A 21,229-nucleotide genomic window follows, 5' to 3' on the forward strand; every position below is an offset into this window, starting at 1 on the left:
GCAACAGTCTGGTCCCCCTAAAGTGTGAAGGATAGTGAACTGCCCCTTTATTAAGAAGACCAGGGGGGTACTCTGCTCTTATGGGTTTCTTCAATAAGGCAAGGCATTGAGGAGAAGAGACGTTATAATGTGGGAGTTCAATAACTCACAGCAACCGATAAGAAAGCATCTCTTAAAGTGTATGTGAAGCCACAACGCAGCAAATACAAATGTCATCCAGATAGTGTCACATAAAATGTATTTTTTTGTACTTTTTTTTTGTCATGGGGGTCTGGATCTTGTCGACGGAGACTCCAGATCCCACCTTTGCAGTTTTCCAATAACAGATCACTTCTAATTGTGATCTATTTCTAACTGCAATAAGTTAGCAATAGATCACCATATAGTTGATCCGTTACTACAGAGCAAGGCAAAACAGACCCATATTACCTGCTCCAAAGTGCTCCTATGGAGTGGTCTGTAGCCCAAGCTGATCATGGATTGCCTTTCTATGGACTGTGGTAATAAATGGTGTAAACTCACACATTTATTGCATCTTACTACAACACATTGGCATGTTATAATTTCCTTTTATTGAAATAGTTTAGGGCCCCTTCATACTTTTCCAATCCAATGCAGTGTATTACTGCACGTAATTGATGTGCAGAATTTCATTTAATAATGGATATGGCATTAACATAGCCCAATAATTTTGAATGAAAAAAAATGTTCCTGCTCCATCTTTGCAATGCACACCACAATGCGCAGAATGTGCAGAATATAGTACTTGTAAATGAATTGCAACACAACACACAGTAGCGCATTCACACTCATTGCAGTAGCATATCTTTTCCACGTATTAGTGTAATTGTGGAGCCATCCTAATATTAAAAGGTGTAGCACTAAGATAAGAGAACCATTGCACTGTTACAGTGTTATTTTGAGCCAGATGATATCCTGTAACATGCCCCGTCCATTTGTCTGAGTTCTTTTCCTGACGCTCTTCAGTGGAATTTGCTGTGCTTTTTATCCACGCATCATTTTTATTCCTAATCAAACTACAGTAGCTTGAAAGAGCACTTTAGAAAATCTCTCCTGCATCTCACATAATGCCACAAGAATTGACCTATTTAAATTAGGACAAAAAAGTACTTTGTGTCAAGCAGTATGGAAAAAATGTTCACCTCACATTCGTCTCCCCATCGTATCGTAGCGTAATGGTAAATGGAAGCTTTTCATGATCGCTGTGTTAGATGGCGATTATCTACCCATGCAAACACGTCTATAAAGGACAAGAGTTTTGTTTAAGCAATGATACAGATAAAACAACCTCTAGACAGAGGGAAAAAAGGTTCATTTTTATTATATGCTCACGAGATGCTTGTGTTCGCCTGGTAGCATATTTCTGGGATTTTTTCTTTCCTTTTAAAGAAACCTGCCATCAGAGAGATACATGTGCTGATGTAGTTGACTTGTTTTTGAAAGTGTAAGTTTCAGGGTTGTAATCCTGGCTTCATTACTTAGTGAGACACTGGATACTTAAAGAAGATATCCAGGTATGGATATTTTATGCATGTAACTGTATATACCATACCTGGCCAATCCCCCTGAAAGCTGGGAATCACTGAAGAAAACATCACTACTCCGGTGATTTCCACTTGCTTCTGGGTCCCATGCCGAGCAGCTACCTTGCTGCACTCAGAACAAAGGAGGTCAGCCACTAGTCACAGGGACCATTCAGAGAATGCTTTCCTTTTTTCCACCTCCTCCAAACAGAGAATGCTTTGCCATTATTCAGAAAATGTAGCCGCTCGTCACAGGACCCAGAAGCAAGTGGAGATCACTAAAGTATGTCCCCATCATATGCAGCCACTTGTGCCCACCAACCTCCCCCCCCCCCCCACTGGCGGCAGCACTCTCCCCCCCCCCCCCCCCCCGCGTGCGTGGCTCTGGCAGGTCTGCTGTGCTGCCTCCTAATTGGCAGGGAGGAAATTTAGTGTGAAAATACTGAAAATAAATTTGCTATCATCACACAATTGGGTGGGATCAGGGACCACTCTCTGCGTCCTGAGCCCACCCTATTTTGAAGCCTATTAGAGCCTCTGGCTTTAATCATATGCTTCAAAAAGTACCACCCCCTCCCACCTTCACCATAGGAATCCATCCTGAATCATCCTGAAAGGGGCCGGGTGCATGGATGGGGGGGGTGGCGCCCGTGCGCCCACAGTCCATGGGCCGCCACTGAGAGTAGCGGTCTCTACTTCAGTGATTTCCAGGTTTCAGGGGCATCGACCAGGTATGGTATGTACATACATAGTTAGATGGTCCAAGCTATGCAACTATGTATAAAATATCCATACCTGGAATTCATCTTTAATATTTTAGAACTTATTTTAGGACAGTAACTTGCTAAATAATGAAAAAAAATAAGGATGATATACTAGACCATGAACCATAAAAATCAAGTCAAATTTAGTATGTTAGTAGTTGTTGCTGGGGGCCAAGAACTTTGCACCAAAAATAAATGTGGACACAAAGCACACTTTTATCACACTCATTAACTTGCCTCTATTCCCACCCTAATACTTAATCTCTTTGTCCCTCATAAACATTAACTGTAAACCTACCTAAAATAAACTCTTAGCACTTACAACACCCCCTAACGCTAAACACATAAACCGTGAAATAGATTTCTTAAAGCGGAACTACACTGCATCTAAACACCACAAGCAATAAATGCTATTTAATTCATTTTTAATATTCAAAGAAAACTTCCCCATCCGTGTCTCCGTGCTTTATTTTGCAGAGAAATCACTTTGAAAAACACCCCCTAGCATTTCTTGCTGTGGCCATCTTGATTAAGGGCAGATGATTCATGTAGCATTTACTTCCTGAAATCCAACTGCCCTTAGCTCAGGCATGCATGTATGCTTAAAACCCCTCCTCCTAAATACTCCTGGGATGTATGACATAATTTGCCTAGGCATGGAAACCAGGAATTAAAGGGGTTGTAAAGGTATAAATTTTTTCACCTTAATGCATTCTATGCATTAAGGTGAAAAAACTTTTGAAAATACCGCCGCCCCCAGCCCCCCCGTTTTACTTACCTGACACCTCGAAACTCGGCCGCTCGCTCCCGACCTCCATTCAGCCGATCAGCCTGGTCGCTGATTGGCTATAGTGGATGGATTGAAAGCAGCGCAGCCATTGGCTCGCGCTGCTGTCAATCACAGCCAATGACGCGGCGTGCCGGGGGCGGGGCCAAGTGATACAGCGAGCGGCTATAGCCGCCGGCTGTATCACGGGAGCGCGCCCGCAATAACTAACCACCATGCGAGAGAGCTCGCATTAAGGTGGTTAGTTATTGCGGGGAGGAGCTGAGACAGCCGCCGAGGGACCCCAGAAGAGCAGGTTCGGGGCCACTCTGTGCAGAACGAGCTGCACAGTGAAGGTAAGTATAACATGTTTGTTATTTAAAAAAAAAAAAAAAATTACCTTTACAACCCCTTTAACTGAAGAAATGTAAAAAAAAAAAAGTAAAACATGTAAATACTTCCTATCTATTTACTAATGCTAGCAGCATAAGGATTAAAAATAGCCAATGTTGATTGAGAGAGTGAAGTTCCGCTTTAACAGCTAATAGGCTGGGATAGTTCCATGAAAGCCTATGTTCAAATTGGGTTGAATGATGCTGGCTGTTGTTCAAAATGATCTTGGCCTAAATCCAACGATAACTCCTCTAGTCCCAAATATGACCATGCATATTACCTTCTACTTATTACTAAACTACCCAGATAGCAAGCAATTGGGCTGAAAGTTTGAAAATGACTTACTAAGCTATTTCAGCAAGTTCGCATTGCATGACTCCAGATCAACTTTTTTTGTAAACATTCTGCATGTCTGCTTCAGGTTCTGGTTCAGTTATGTTGCGCAATAGTCATCCCACCACAGGGGTTGCTGTGGCTGAATTTGCATGCTGTAGACTCACCACTACAACTTTGCTCTTGCTAGAGACTTGCCATGCAAATTTGCTACAAATTGGAAAAGTGTCAACTAGAACTTCAAGTGTTCTGCAAGAGTACAACTGGCCAGTGAAAATGTGCAGCAAGTTAACAATCTTACAATTCAACACTGCCACAAATTTGTGGCCAGTTATCCTTGTTATCTGGATAAAAATTAAAGCTGAACTCTAAACTCTATATAAAATACACAAATGAATGCAGCACTGTATTCATTAATACACGTGTTTTTGAAATGCAAGGAGTGTTAGCACCTGAATTTGATTTGGCATTGGTCCTTTGCAGCCCCCTATACATTAGAGCTCAGGTTTACGTAGTTATTCAGGTTGGAAAAAAAAGTCCATCTAGTTCAACCAATAGAAAAAATATTCACAATCCTATAATCACGGTTGATCCATAGGATGGCAAAAAGAAAAAAAAAATATTAAAGCATGATCCAATTTGCTGTAGTGGGGAAAAAAAATCCTTCCTGATCCCTCAGAAGGCAATTGGATATTCCATGGATCAACTATTCCTGGGTGGGAAAAGGAGAAGCAGGACAAGGATAACACAGTGACAGAAAGATAAGATTATCATTGTGCTGCTTCACTTTCACTGTCCATTCACAGGCTGGGATAGTTCCATGACAGCCTATATTCAAAATGGGTTGAATAATGCTGGCTCTTGTTCAAAATGAAAACTGAGAGGAAATCTAGTGGTCGGAATGTCTAAAAATGTCTTTGCATCCTGTATCATTAATAGTACCCTTCACTGGGAACATTTGAACTCAATAATTTGGAGGGGTGCTTTATAGTGTAGCATATTCCAATACACATATTAGCATATTAAGTACTATGAACCAGACATTATACATTTCATTTGTAAAGACATCCTCATATAAGAATTGACATCAAAAAGTTCTTCACATTTATTGTTTTTTCTTTTATAGACGTCTTGCTGGCCAACCAGGAAATACCACGTTGCTTACATTGCTGGGAGGAGTCTTGGAATATACAGACATTTCTGATGAATTGCAGCCATACACAACATATGAATACTGTGTCACTGCACAAAATAGTGTGGGTTCTGTAGAAAGCCCTTGGTCTTTAATCCGTACACTGGAAGCTGCCCCTGAAGCCATTCGACCACCCAATGCAAAAGCCACAAGTGCTTATTCTTTGTTTCTAAGTTGGGCCGCTCCTTCAATACCCCATGGTATTATAGTGAAGTATGTAATCATTTATGGTCCTGGTACAAATGATCCAACTTCCACCAAAGCCACTGAAACAACGCTGACAGTACCGGTAAGATTTATTTTGTGTATATTATAGTTATATTATTATAACTATAGTTGACATTGTTCTGATTTTGATCAGGAGTGTTCTATGAATTTCTGTTGAAGCAACTCTGTATGCAGTCAATGCTGCATTATTTTGTATGATGTAGCTCAGTACAAAGCCAATTTAATGTGCCCATTGATATGTGATATTCTGTCCACAACCTCTGCAGACAACCCCTGGTTGGCCCCCCATGAGGGAAGAACCAACTGGCCATGTTGGGTTTTATGACCAGTTGCTATTATTTGCCCCTAAAAAGTGGAAAGTGTCAAGTGAATTCCCTGACCCCCACCTCTCTCTATTACATTGGCACAAACTGGCCATATGCCAAGCATGCATCTGGAGTCCATAAATGGCTTTCCCAAAGATACACCTACTTGGCTACTTCATTCCACCACCATCCCAAAATACAAAACTCATGACCTGATTTTTGAGCTAATCTCAGCCCGTGCCTTTCGGGACAGATCCTACTGTGGAAGAACTTTAGACATAACTAAGAGAGACAAAGATGCAAAATTTGTTTCTGTTTTGTGTCCAGTTTGTCTGCAGATGGATTCTTTATGGAGATTATAGTGGAAGAGAGCTAGCCTTGTACAAGAGGGCACCAAAGGGGCTGTAGAGGGTCTCTGGCAATTTTCTGTGCACATTTACCCAGGAGAATTTTTTCAGTACACTGCATGGACAGCAGGTATAGAATGGTAATAAAAGAGGCTTTTAGGTAAGCCAATCCCCTTACTATAAAATTGGGCAGTTGAAAATACCTCCTGAGACCCAGACTGTTTTGTTATTGCAGCCTACTGACCTGGTAAATTCCTTAGGCAGCTTCAACCAAGAAAACTCAGAATTTAATCCAGAGTAGCTTATTCAAATCTTTGCACGTAAAATTATGTTATCTGAGTATTTATTGAAGGTGAAAGAACTTTACAGAACAATATGATTTCTAGCACTATGGGGGAAGTTCTTTACCCCACAAGAACAAAAAATGAAAGTGGCTATAGAGCATGGGAAAGCAGGGAGCGTCTAACAGGGGACTATACTATGTAAGCACAACAAAAAGGGGAGAAAGAATGTAATGTACCAAGGCACAAAACATAACAATAAACAACAATAAAGTGGACTATTGGTGGCACAACACCCCAAACCTGATATTGTTACATCTATACTAAACATGTGGTTGCACTGCAATTACAATAACATATCAGTAAACTTCATGAACATGGATAATTCTTGCCCTTTGGACCTGAAAGATTAAAAGAGGGAAAGAACAAGAAACTACAAAAAATGCATAAGTCCTTGGAATAGTGATATTTGTGATGAGTCTTCATATGTGTGGAATTGAAACAGATGGAGCAGTGTTTGCAAGTATAAAGTCAGTTCTTTCAAATTGGCAAGACTTTTATAGTCCCCTGGTGGCAAAGGTGGAGTGCTTCCCCTAGTTCTAGGCTCTAAGAACCTCTTAACTAGTCCATCTTTGTGATGTTCTACATCCAAATTGTGAAGAAAGGAAAATCCTTGCACGATCACTGGGCCAGAAAATTCTGTCATGTCCCTTTGGCCATTCTCTGCTAACTGTGTTTTCAGGTATATTGACTGAGTTGTCATTGGTGTTGCTTTTATATCCATATCACTAAATTTGTGATCATCTGAAGAAAATGCAGGCTTAATTGCTCTCAGTGGCAGTCTAGAATGTCTTTTTTTTAACAGAGATCTAGAATGTAATTTACTATTACAATTATAATTGATTCTCTAATGTAGCCGTGACTTTCCTGCATGATGGTTTTATTGGAGCACACAACTGAGGCTTGATGTTTCCACTCACGGTGGGTCCCAGTATTTATCCAACCTAGATCAGCCTTTTGGGCATAAGGAGCATTGTTCCAACTATTGTGCTGGTAATGTACATTGTGTTCCCTCAGGATGTTCCTACTTAGCAGAATTATGATTTTGGCATCACTGTCAAGTGGAGGGTTCAGGAAGCTAAGTGGCTTAGATGAGGTTCAGAAAGTGCATTTTTTGGTGTAGGGATTTCCTACTTGTCATTAGGCAATTATTGCATTCAAGGAGTAGAGGAATCTGTTTGGTTCCTCTAATGCCCCGTACACACGGTCGGATTTTCCGGCGGAAAATGTGTGATAGGACCTTGTTGTCGGAAATTCCGACCGTGTGTAGGCTCCATCACACATTTTCCATCGGATTTTCCGACACACAAAGTTTGAGAGCAGGCTATAAAATTTTCCGACAACAAAATCCGTTGTCGGAATTTCCAATCGTGTGTACACAAATCCGACGCACAAAGTGCCACGCATGCTCAGAATAAATAAAGAGATGAAAGCTATTGGCTACTGCCCCGTTTATAGTCCCGACGTACATGTTTTACGTCACCGCGTTCAGAATGATCGGATTTTCCGACAACTTTGTGTGACCGTGTGTATGCAAGACAAGTTTGAGCCAACATCCGTCTGAAAAAATCCATGGATTTTGTTGTCGGAATGTCCGATCAATGTCCGACCGTGTGTATGGGGCATTAGTGTTGTTCCTAAATTTTCCAAGGAAACAGCACAGCAAGTAAATGACTACTTCTGTCACCTAATGCCGCAGACACACGATCAGAATTTCGGCCCGCAAAAGACCGATGAGAGTTTTTCGTTGGATAATGCGACCGTGTGTATGCTCCAGCGGACGTTTGCTGGCTGAATTCCAGCCAGCAAAAGATTGAGAGCATGTTCTCAATTTTTCAGTCGGGAAAAGTTCCTATCCGAAAATGCGATCGCCGGTGGCAATTCCAACGCGCAAAATTCCTATGCATGCTCGGAAACAATTTGACGCATGCTCGGAAGCATTGAACTTCATTTTCTCGGCTCGTCTTAGTTTTGTACGTCACCGCGTTCTTGACGGTCGTAAGTTCAGCGAACTTTTGCGTGACCATGTGTATGCAAGGCAAACTTGAGCGGAATCCCTTCAGAAAAGCCATCATATCTTTTTCCGACGAGAAGTCCGATCGTGTGTACGGGGCATAAGTGAGCACACCTGCTAACTGCTTTCTTAGTTTTTCCTTGGGGGATAACACCTTAACAGGACATTTTTTTTTACATGAGTCTTTGCCAAAAGTCCTTTGTGGAGTAGCTCAGTAGTACACATTAATGTGACTGTTGCAGTTCATGGTTCTTCCCACCATTGTTTAACATAAGTATGAAGTCTTTACTGGATGTAGAGGTCTGCGGTTTGGGCAAAAGGCTGATACACACATGTAACTGTCGCATTTTGAGCATTTGACAGCAACTTTGCAGCCCATGGCAAAATGCATCAATGATGCACAACAGAGAAGAAAACATCACAACTCCTTTGAAACCCCTTGCCTTGTCCCAGGTTTTTCCCTGAAAGCACATTTTCTGAGGATGTGGCTTGTTGTGAATGGGAGAGTAGTAAATTGGATCCTTATGTCTCTTATCCCCATCATCACTGGTATCTGTGGGAGTGTGCACGTTTCCTGCATTTCTGAAACAGATTGCTACTCTTAAGTACAAGGACTTTGGATATGCTTTCTTACACCTTGCAGCTGTTAGGATAGAAGCATTTTATGTCAACAGCAGATAAACTTGGGTCATTCCTCGCCTTGATGTTCTGATGAACTCCAAAGAAGAAGGAAAAGGGTGGAAAGGCACTCCAAAATCCTGCTGTTGCCACTCATTTTTCTTGCAGATAGAAAGATAATTTTACCACCACTGGGTTCCTAATTGTGTGCAGTGTCTAAATAATTAATCCCTGGCAAATGTGGGTCATTCTTTTCAATTTCTAGTTCAAAATGAAGATCACTAAGTTCCTGGAAGGTTTGGTTGTCTCTGTTGGTAATTTAGGAAAGTCTTGTAATCTTTTGAATAAAGCAAGTAGTATGACTTTAGGGCCTTCATAAGTTTGCTCTAATCCCAACCATGTTAGTTTAAGGTCTTTGGTTCATAGATGTGGATAGTTTTAGGTCGTTTGACACATCCAATGATTGTAGTCCCCAGCCATCTGATTAGCAGATCAAGCTTTTGCATGGGTGGGATGCAGAGGTCCTGAACTACTGACCTAAATGTGGACCTCCAGCTTCTGTAGTTCTCTGGGCAATAACTGTCTTTCAAGAGGCTAGTTTATAGGTTCCATAAGATTCATGTACCTTGCAAGGTCTGATGTATCTGTTCTATCAGGACCTGTTGCTGCAGCTGTTCCTTGACTGTTGTTGGTGATTGCAGTTTCCTGAGATATTGGAAGATAACATTGATTAGCTCAAGGTTTCAGTCCAGGTGAAGGTTTTCCATTTGAGAGTCTCGCATTGTGAGTTTTGAGAAACATGTACCTAGTCCAAGAATATTTTAAGACAATTTGGTAATTGGAGGCTAGGAGGGTCTGTGATGGCACAAAAGGCAGCTCCGTGGGTTGTCAGCAACAGGGGAAGGAGGTACGTGATTGACCTCTATGGTTGATTCCTGCAGCTTCTTTTATTGATGGATGTTCTGCAGCGTCATCTGTGCAATTGCATTGTCAGCAGTCTGGCTCAGGACAAATTGCAAAGTTCAGTTTGCTGGGTCATCGGTTGTGGTCAAGGTAGAGCAATGGAATTCTCCTTCCTGCAGCCTGGTCCATAACTCTTAGCTCAGCTGTGGCTGCTGATTATTTCTTGTCTCCACATAAGGCAAATTCAGGAGGTAAAAAACACTGGTAAAGGGTTCTTCTTTAAATAGGGGAATAGGTGGGAGAGGGGGGAGTGCGCATTTGTAGGGGGATGCTTGGAGAGGGGTTGTAAACATGTTTGGGAAGGGTATGTATGTAGGTAGAGGGCAGGATAGGTCCCTTTAAAAGGTTACTACTCCTACATAGAGGATTCTGGGAGTCCCTATATAGTCTAGAGCAGTGGTTCTCAACTCCAGTCCTCAGGACCCACCAACAGGCCAGGTTTGCAAGATAGCTGAAATACATCACAGGTGATATCACTTGCTGCTCAGTGATTGCAGTATTCTAGTCTGCAACTCCCCAAGGTAATACTTAAAATCTGGCCTGTTGGTGGGTCCCGAGGACTGGAGTTGAGAACCACTGGTCTAGAGGGAGAGCAGAGAGGCATAGAGAGAGCAAGGGAAGAAGACAAGACTGCTGTGGGGGAGAACAGGACCCTCTGGAAGTTCCCCATTCTGGACTCCTGGGGAAATAAAGGTAAAGCTCCACAACATCAGAGTTGAGGAAGAGGCAGTAAGGTCTTGGTCCTCTCCTTGGTTCCCCCTTCAAGGGGAAGGAAGCATTGAAGGCAGTAGCAAGAAAGAGCAGAAGTATGACTTTAGCCAAGACTAAAGAGCTAGCATCTCCTAGTCAGGCAGTTCTACGCTACTTCTGATGTTGTTGAAAACAGCTGTGGTTTAATGAAGTTGGATATATTATGCAACTCTCAACTTTATACAGTAAAGAAGTTTATTGTTCAACTTTGGCCCCTGTGTGAATGTTTGCACAAGGGATGTGATCCACAGATCTGGTATGGCTGTGCATGGCAGCCAATCAGCTTTTAACTTCAGCTTGTTCAATTAAGCGTTGGCAAAAAAAAATGGAAATTGATTGGTTTCTATGCAGAGCTGCACCAGATTTTGCACTCCACAATCAACCCCGATGGCTGTGTAAACCTGGCTGTCAAGCCTGGGAAAGGGATGAGGTTCAAGCGTGTGGATACCCTTGGGGGTGAGGAGGTTGAACAGACACAACCAGGAGGGTGGAGGGGTCTGTCCTCCAGTAGGGATGGTCCCTATGTTCGAGTCGCACGTAAGTTCGACCCGTTAGGCGAATACCGAGCATTATGGGGCGTTCGCGGAAAATTCGAGTGCCGCGGAATGCCCCATAATGCACTGCGAGATTGCAGTGCATTGATGTCTGCTGATTGGACAAAGCACGCACCTGACCTGCATGCTTTGGCCAATCACAGCGCGCTCTGCTGTGAGCCATGATTAGCCAAAGGCAGGGTGCCTTTAGCCAATCATGGCTCAGGGGGCTAAGTCCATGCCCCACACTATATAAGGCTGCTTACACGGCGGCCATATATAGTGTAATGATTGAGAGAACGTTAGCTAGAGGCAGGTTAGTGTATGTATGTGTGTGTGTGTGTATATATACACATACACAGTTGTGCTCATAAGTTTACATACCCTGGCAGAATTTATGATTTCTTGGCCATTTTTCTGAGAATATGAATGATAACACAAAAACTTTTCTTTCACTCATGGTTAGTGTTTGGCTGAAGCCATTTATTATCAATCAACTGTGTTTACTCTTTTTAAATCATGCTGATAACAGAAACTACCCAAATGACCCTGATCAAAAGTTTACATACCCCAGTTCTTAATACCATGTATTGCCCCCTTTAACATAAATGACAGCTTGAAGTCTTGTGCGGTATTTGTGGATGAGGCTCTTTATCTTCCCAGATGGTAAAGCTGCCCATTCCTCTTGGCAAAAAGCCTCCAGTTCCTGTAAATTCTTGGGCTGTCTTGCATGAACTGCATGTTTGAGATCTCCGCAGAGTAACTCAATGCTTTGATAAAGCACAATTTGTGTGTGAAACATGTAAGCCGTGCCTCCCTTGCTCGTGCATGTAGTGCTCCTCATGTTCTCCACGGTTTTATGTGAATAAAGGCATTTGGATCTCAGTTTGGTGTGCAGCCATCCGGAATTTCCTTTCGTTAGTGGCTCAATGATATTGAGGTCAGAAGACTGAGATGGCCACTCCAGAACCTTCACTTTATTCTGCTGTAACCAATGACAGGTCGACTTGGCCTTGTGTTTTGAATCATTGTCATGTTAGAATGTCCAAGTACGTCCCATGCGCAGCTTCCTTGCTGATGAATGCCAATTTTCCTCCAGTATTTTTTGATAACATACTGCATTGATCTTGCCATCAATTTTGACCAAATTTCCTGTGCCTTTGTAGCTCCCACATCCCCAAAACATCAGCGATCCACCTCTGTACCTTTCATCATAGGCCTTGTTGACTCCTCTCCAATTGTAGCGTTCATGGTTGTGGCCAAAAGGCTCAATTTTGGTCTCATCACTCCAAATGACTGGCATTCTCAAGTCCTTGAATATCTTTTTATATCCCTTTCCTGTTTTATACAGGTCAACTGTATAAAACAGGAAAGGGATATAATTGGTAATTTCCCCACAGATCCTTTGACAATTATTTTGCTTTCCCCATGACTCAGAATCCAGAAACGTCAGTGCAGCACTGGATGAAAGATGGAAGGGTCTGTCAGGAGTCCAGAAACTCATTGACCTTTTACACACACACACACACACACACACACACACACACACACACACACACTACTTACACACAAACAGATCAAAGGTGAGGATGGTTACCTTTATTAGCCATTTGAACCCCATTGTGTCAACTTGTGTGCATGTTATCAGGCCAAAATCAACGGGGTATGTAAACTTTTGATCAGGGTCATTTGGGTAGTTGCCATTTAAGAACACCTCACCTTGTTTTTTACTTGCTATACTTATTTTAAGCCCTGATTCAGGATATTCACTGAGGGACACATTTCTCTGAACAATGGCCAACAATGGACATACAGTACTGTGCCTGCCTGTGGCAGCCTTATTCATTCCTATGGGAAAGATGTACTCTAAGCCACCACCAAGAGTACAACTTTTCCATAGAAATGAATGAAGATGCACATGCCGTATGAAGTGGCCATTTTTCAGGGGAAAGACTGTCGCTTGGGGTGGGGCACAGTAAAGAATGCTGGATCAGAGCTGAAAGTAAAAGACCAGGTGGACAGTTCTCAGGTAGGAAAAGTGCAGTTTTACTTTAGAGCCAGCTATAGACCTACAAAAAAATTTGGAAGTTTAGACATGATCCAAATGATCTGAAAAAAAAAAAAATTGGAAAAAGCGCTTGGATGTGTTTGGGATAGCAGCGACCTTCATGTAGATTATATTCTCCCAAATTGGGCAGTGGTTTATGGGCCTGGATATTTGTGTTGTTTTCCAACTGACCTAAGTCTACTGAGTCTTGCAGCTTGATTGGCTTTCTCAGTAACATTTACAGCACACAAATACAGTCAGAGGAAGAGTACTGATTGGACACACTGAACCTGTTTTTCTCCCTCCGAGATTGGTCAGCCAGAGGTGTCATATATATGTATGTATGTATGTATGTATGTATGTATATATATATATATATATATATATATATATATATATATATATATATATACACACACACACATACAGTATCTCACAAAAGTGAGTGCACCCCTCGCATTTTTGTAAATACTTTATTATATCTTTTCATGTGACAACACTGAAGAAATGACACTTTGCTACAATGTAAAGTAGTGAGTGTACAGCTTGTATAACAGTGTACATTTTCTGTCCCCTCAAAATAACTCAACACACAGCCATTAATGTCTAAACCGCTGGCAACAAAAGTGAGTACACCCCTACGTAAAAATTTCCAAATTGGGCACAAATAGCCATTTTCCCTCCCCAGTGTCATGTGATTCATTAGTGTTACAAGGCCTCAGGTGTGAATGGGCAGCAGGTGTGGTAAATTTAGTGTTATCGCTCTCACTCTTTCATACTGGTTACTGGGAGTCCAACATGGCACCTCATGACAAAGAGCTCTCTGAGGATCTAAAAAAAAGAATTGTTGCTCTACATAAAGATGGACTAGGCTATAAGAAGATTGCCAAGACCCTGAAACTGAGCTGCAGCACGGTAACCAAGACCATACAGCGGTTTAACAGGACAGGTTCCACTTAGAACAGGCCTCGCCATGGTCGACCAAAGAAATTGAGTGCACGTGCTCAGCGTCATATCCAGAGGTTGTCTTTGGGAAATAGACATATGAGTGCTGCCAGCATTGCTGCAGAGGTTGAAGGGGTGGGGGGGGTCAGCCTGTCAATGCTCAGACTATACGCCACACACTGCATCAAATTGGTCTGCATGGCTGTCGTCCCAGAAGGAAGCCCCTTCTAAAGATGATGCACAAAAAAGCCCACAAACAGTTTGCTGAAGACAAGCAGACAAAGGACATGGATTACTGGAACCATGTCCTGTGGTCTGATGAGACCAAGATAAACTTATTTGGTTCAGATGGTGTCAAATCATGTGAGGAGTACAAAGACAAGTGTGTCTTAGCTACAGTCAAGCATGGTGGGAGTGTCATGGTCTGGGGCTGCATGAGTGCTGCCGGCACTGGGGAGCTACAGTTCATTGAAGGAACCATAAATGCCAACATGCACTGTGACCTACTGAAGCAGAGCATGATCCCCTCCCTTCAGAGACTGGGCCGCAGGGCAGTATTCCAACATGATAACGACCCCAAACACACCTCCAAGATGACCACTGCCTTGCTAAAGAAGCTGAGAGTAAAGGTGATGGACTGGCCAAGCATGTCACCAGACCTAAACCCTATTGAGTATCTGTGGGGCATCCTCAAATGGAAGATGGAGGAGCGCAAGGTCTCTAACATCCACCAGCTCTGTGATGTCATCATGGAGGAGTGGAAGAGGACTCCATTGGCAACCTGTGAAGCTCTGGTGAACTCCGTGCCCAAGAGGGTTAAGGCAGTGCTGGAAAATAATGGTGGCCACACAAAATATTGACACTTAGGGCCCAATTTGGACATTTTCACTTAGGGGTGTACTCTCTTTTGTTGCCAGCGGTTTAGACATTAATGGCTGTGTGTTGAGTTATTTTGAGGGGACAGCAAATTTACACTGTTATACAAGCTGTATACTCACTACTTTACATTGTAGCAAAGTGTCATTTCTTCAGTGTTGTCACATGAAAAGATAGAATAAAATATTTACAAAAATGTGAGGGGTGTACTCACTTTTGTGAGATATATAATTTTTGCTTGATATAGCTACAAACAATCAGAACAGACCACTGCTGCCTCATCTCTATGGGTGCCTCTATTCTACAACTCTGCTCTTTGCTGTGTATTCCCTCAGTATCTATTTTATCCATTATTTATTCGGAACGTCATGACTCGCCATTCAGAAGGCTTATCCCTCTATAAGTGATTTTAGTCTTAAAGAGACTTAGCTGCATTTTGCCTGTGTATTTCCTGCCCTGGATGTTGGAATAATGGAATAAAAAGATTTTCATAGTGCCAGGAATTGAGTTGTGATTGAACATGAATTAAGATCTTGGCTGGTTTTCCCTTCTGCATTTATGAAGTCTGAACAGAAAACGCTAAGTCTATAACGTGTGATAAGAAAGTCTGATTTCACCTCGGCATTGCTAAATGATTCCACACAGCCTAGTGGGGAAATGTGGATTAATGTGTCATACAGGGATGAATCTAATGTCTCTTATAGGGATATATGAACATTGCTAGTTCACATTGCTGACATTTGTCATTTACTCAATGGAACATCATGGTATTTATGATGTTTTTCAGATTTACACTTCATCAGCTTCTTCAAAATAATCTTATCAATTTGTATTACATTGTAAACACCTTGTTTCTGTGACTAATTTGTAAATATATATGTACATATGACCAGGGCTTTTTTTCACACCTTCCAAACCGCATGAAATAGTGGGTGTGGTCAAATGTCACTAAGATTAGAAGGGTCTGAAATGGGCATTAAATACGAGGAGTGCATAGTAGAATACATAGTAGGTGCAGAGCAGTGTTCATTTTGGCAGCACATTTCGATTTAGTTTTAGTCTTAGGACTAAAATGGCATTTTAGTTTTTGTCCCATTTTAGTCCTCTGCAAGTGTTTTAGTTTTAGTTGTGTTTAGTCGACTAAATCTTCAGTACATTTATTTTAGTAGACTAGGGGGTTGATTTACTAAAGGCAAATCCACTTTGCACTACAAGTGCACTTGGAAGTGCAGTCGCTGTAAATCTGAGGGGAAGATATGAAATGAAGGGAAGCTCTGCTGATTTTATCATCCAATCATGTACAACCTAAAAAGACTGTTTTTTATTCTCCTTGCATGTCCCCTTCAGATCTATAGCAACTGCACTTCCAAGTGCACTTGTAGTGCAAAGTGGATTTGCCTTTAGTAAATAACCCCCTAAAACTAATTTTAGTCATCTAAAATTGAATGGGTGTAGTTAAATTGTAATGCATTATTTAAGCATTTCTCTACAATTTCCAAACTCATTATATGCTACTGCTGGAGTGAAAAATATAATATGTTATTATTTATGGTATTAAGGTTTGAACATGCACTACAGACACAGATTTAGTCGTTCTATAATGTCTTTATTTAAAGGGGTTGTAAACCCTTGTTTTTTTCACCTTAATGCATCCTATGCATTAAGGCAGTGGTCATCAACCCTGTCCCCAGTGCCCACTAACAGGCCAGGTTTTATGTATTACCTTTGGGAGATGCAGTGAGCAGCAAATGATATCACCAGTGATGTATTTCAATTATCTTGCAAACCTGGCCTGTTAGTGGGCCCTGAGGACAGGGTTGATGACTACTGTATTAAGGTGAAAAAACTTCTGACAGTGACCAGCCCCCCCCCTTTACTCACCTGGGCCCATCCGTTCCCTCGGCGGAGACACGCCTACCTTCTCAGCCCGTGGTTCTCGGCTCTTGATTGGATAGATTGATAGCAGCGCAGCCACTGGCTCCCGCAGCTGTCAATCAAATCCAATGACGCGGGGGGGCGGGGCCGAGTCCAGCATTCTGTGTCTATGAACGCAAATGCTGGACTCGGGAGGGCGCTCCTCGCAAGGTAAGAAGATGAGGATCGGGGCCACACTGTGCAAAATGAACTGCACAGTGTAGGTAAGTTGATATGTTTGTTATTAAAAAAAAAAAGGGAGGTTTACAAATCACTTTATGTAAAACCGTTTCGTCAAGACAAAAGGGTCGTTTGACAAAAGGGTAACGTAAGAAAAAAAAAAATGCAAAAAAATAAAAACCCTTTGCGTGATCGTGATGGTGCCAGTGCCACCATGCAGTGCACTGCCAGTGGTCACTGGTCAGAGGAGTGAAAAAAAAAAAATTCTGCTGTTCACGCTTTGATGTCATGATTCAGACCAGGATTTCACTTCAAATATTTTTTCACCTTTGATGGACTTTTTATATATTTATTGCAATTTTTTCATTATGTTTATTTGAATTATTATTATTTATATCACTCATTTGTGTTATGGTTGTTCAACAATCACTGTACATTATCATCTTCATTTGTTTTTAGTCCCAGTAATTTATTCGCTTGATTCACATAGGTAGGCTGGTTATTATACACTAGAATTTATCATTTGTGGTCAGCACTGGGTGTTTATATTTATTTTTATACCTAAAATATACAATATATTTCTTTATATATTTAATTTCTCACTTTTATTTAGCGCTCCCCATATCCCCCTTTTTTTCACTTATGCACTGATGATTCTTTCATCCAGTTAGGGTGTAGCTGCTTTAATTTATCCAAATTTATTAACACTTTTTTGGCACGGAACTGTTCACTATTTTTTACTGGTCAGAGGAGGCCTGTAATGCTGCACAGTGCTGGATGGTGGTCTGAAGGATGGCCTGTAATCCACAGTGCCCTGGATGCCACTGCCAGTGGTCAGAGGAGACCTGTAATGCATACACGGTGCTCTGGACGGATGGTGGTCTGAGGGGAGGCCTCAGGTCTGCTGTAATTGTAAAGTACAACACACTCAGCCTGCTCTGCTCTCTGCTCTGGTGCCTGGCGGTCGTTTCTGAGTCGGGACTCGGGAGTGGCACAGACTCAGTCTCTTCGAGACTCGGGAGGCCTGGCTGGCCTGTAATGCACAGTGCTGCTCTCTCTGGTCTCTAGCAGTCGCCACGGTGCACACAGTCAAACACGCTTGCTTGCTGGGAGCGGATTGCGGAAGCAGGCATAGCTCTGTAAAAACCTGAAGTTAGTTTACGAGGGTACACATCACTGCCTTACATTTTCATCCTGTTTTCCTTTGTTAACTAAAATGGATTTGATTTTCGTCAGTGGATGAAAATGTGCTTTACTTTTCGTTTAGTTTTCGTCACTGTAAAAATGATGCTGACAAAAACTTTGACAAACATTTTCATTGATGAAATAACACTGGGGCAGACTTGGGGGGGGGGGGGGGGAGTTACACACAAAGTGCAGAGTTCCGAGTTGCGCTATGTGCAGGCTTCAGGGGTGCGTTACATACATAGTGTGGAGTTCAGGGGTGTGCTGCATATAGAGTGTAGAGTTTAGCCTTCTTCCACAGCTGCTTATCTCTGGATCCCTATCCACATCTCAATTTCACCCCTCTTCTTCTCTAGTACCTTCCCACATACCATAGCTCCCAACTGTCCCTGATTTCGAGGGACTGTCCCTGATTTGGAGTAATGTCCCCCTGTCCCTCTTTCCTCCTCATTTGTCCCTCGTTTTGGTTTGATCTATATAGATGTATATAAAATGCACTTTTTATCTTTCAAAAAGTGTTTTTCAGTGCTAAACCTTTCATCTGATTTCTAAATTGCTGCATATGTAAATTCCAAAAGCAAATATAAAGGAATAGTAGTGTTAAAGCACTTGTGGGTTTAACCAATCTTGTTTTTTTTTGTACAATCCTCCTTTAAGGGGGCGTGGCAAGGGGTGTGTCCTATGTCTGCATACTTTTGTTGGCATCCGCACTGCACCCTGGGCACCTGCAACTCCCTTGTCCCCATCCTGCACTGAGTGGAAGCCACTCAGGAGATCAGATCTGTGGTAAGCCGGACTTCTGTGTTTATAAGTTATAGTTGTGAGCAGGGAACAGAGGGCTGAAAAAAAGCCCTTCATATGACACATCTACCTATTTCATACGCAAGCTTGGCCTTCTGCTTTATGCTTTAAGGCAGACTGCATGAATCTCCTAATGATGGTGTCAAAGTGACCTTGTCTTCAATCTAAACTCTGTAAGGCTGTTATCTGTAAAGAACGCTTACCTCTTCTGCTTCCCACACCTCCGAATCCCACTGCATTCAGTAAAAGTGGTCCCCAAAAATTTGATGGAAAACCAACACTTCTGAAAGTGTCAATCTTCAGATGTCCCCTGCAGCTTTCAATGGTTCTTCCCTCTGACCTTCATGTCACTACTGTCTCCTGTAATGGGTGGAGGTCAGCAGGAGGAACCAGTGAGAGATGCAGGAGGTCATGCCATGTGAAGCGGAGATACAGAAGCGAGTGGGTCAGCATAAAAGCCAGGGAAAAGTAATTTAAGAAGGTCAGCAGTGGTAACCCATATTTCTCTTATGAAAGGTTTATTTGGAGTAAAACCGCAGTGTCACATCCCTGTTCCCAAACCAGCTGATTGGACAACAAAGACATAGTGGCACATGCTTTCCAGTAAGCATGGCTCTATAAGCATGATCACATTGAAAGCATGGTGCAGCACAGTAGAACCTAATCGGTTCATTCTGTTCCCCTTACCCATTCTGCTATGCGGGGAATTACAGGAAGCTAATATAAAGACAGACTTCAGCTGCTAATACTGGCTGTATTTAAGGGCTGGTTCACACCAGATGCAGTCCAGTGCGTTTTTAATCTCCATCAAAAAAGCATGCACAGTGTTTTCTATGTATTCCAATGGCCCTAGTTACCACCAGTGCAGTTTGTTCCAGTGCAGTCAACGAAAGTAGAACATGCTGCATTTTTTATGTATGGAATTTATCTGGAATGCAGCTAAACACATCAAAAATGCACCAGAATGCATATGTCCTGATCTGAGGTAAACAAAAAAAGACGGAGAAAAAAAATGCACCAGAAAACATCAAAAACACATAAAAAAAGCACATACAGAAACACATCTGAAAAATAAAAATTGTGGTGTGAACAGGCTCTAAGTCTAGGTTCACATCTATGCGGCTGCGCTTGATGCGTTTTTCAGTGCATTTTGCGTTTTTAAACCCTTGTATTTTTATGCATTTTTGCATGCAGTTTTCATGCATTTTGGGTTTTACGTTTTTTTTTTCTCTTTAAACACACTGTAAACACACTGTATATAGCTGGATGTTAAGCAGGGGGCCAGGAAACCGGCCGCCGCGTCCTTAACAACCGATGAATCATCAGCTGTTAGCTGTTCCTCGCTGACAGCTGAATATAAGAAAAAAAAATTGCAGCCAAGAAAAAAAAAAAAAAACAGTGTGCCCCCCCCCCCAGGTCCATACCAGACCCTTCAGGTCTAGTATGGATTCGGAGGGGACCAGCCCCCCATGCAAAATTTTTATGTAAAAAACATTCCGTGGGGTCCCCCCCCCAAATTCCATACCAAACCCTTATCTGAGGAAGAAGAGTGCCTTTTTTTTATAGCGGTTAACCAGCCACGGTAGAAGATGACACAAGAGGACAGCTCGGGGAGAAGATGGCGGCGGGAGAGATGGCAGTGGGAGAGATGGCGTCGGAAGAAAACGGCAGTGGGAGAGACAGCGGCGGGAGAAGATGGCTCAGAACTATTTTTTTAATAAAGAACTTGTCAACTTGGTTTTTTTTTTTGTTTTTTTGTTTTTTGTTTCAATTTTCACTGCTTTTTGAGGTAAATGGGTATGATACCCATTCACATGGGGGGGGCAGGATCTGGGGGCCCCCTTCTTAAAGGGGGCTTCCAGATTCTGATAATGAGGGCAAGGTGCTTTGGGGGGGGGGGGCAGAGCCATCCCTCCATGTTAAGGGCATGCGGCCTGGTATGGTTCGGAAGGCGGGGGCGCTCGCTTGTCCCCTCCCTTTCCTGACCTGCCAGGCTGCATGCTCGGATAAGGGTTTGGTATGGATTTTGGTGTCCCCTCCGAATCCATACTAGACCCGAAGGGCCTGGTATGGACCTGGGGGGGGACCCCACGCTGGTTTTTTTTTTTTTTTCGCAATTTTTTTTTGCCGGCAATTTTTTTATTTACATTCAGCTGTCATCGGGGAACCCCGCTGAGAGCTGATGACTCA

The 21,229-nt window shown here is 42.4% G+C and overlaps 1 protein-coding gene across 1 annotated transcript in view; it reads left to right on the forward strand.

The window, feature by feature from the left end:
* Positions 1–21,229, forward strand: part of USH2A (usherin) — a 1,400,924-nt gene that overhangs the window by 1,188,908 nt on the left and 190,787 nt on the right. The window contains exon 62 of the mRNA XM_073628975.1: positions 4,927–5,281. Within this exon, the coding sequence (XP_073485076.1) occupies positions 4,927–5,281 (355 nt within the window). The remainder of the gene's footprint in view (positions 1–4,926; positions 5,282–21,229) is intronic.

This window comes from Aquarana catesbeiana, linkage group LG04 (genome assembly GCF_042186555.1).
Source record: "Aquarana catesbeiana isolate 2022-GZ linkage group LG04, ASM4218655v1, whole genome shotgun sequence".
Lineage (NCBI taxonomy): Eukaryota > Metazoa > Chordata > Amphibia > Anura > Ranidae > Aquarana > Aquarana catesbeiana.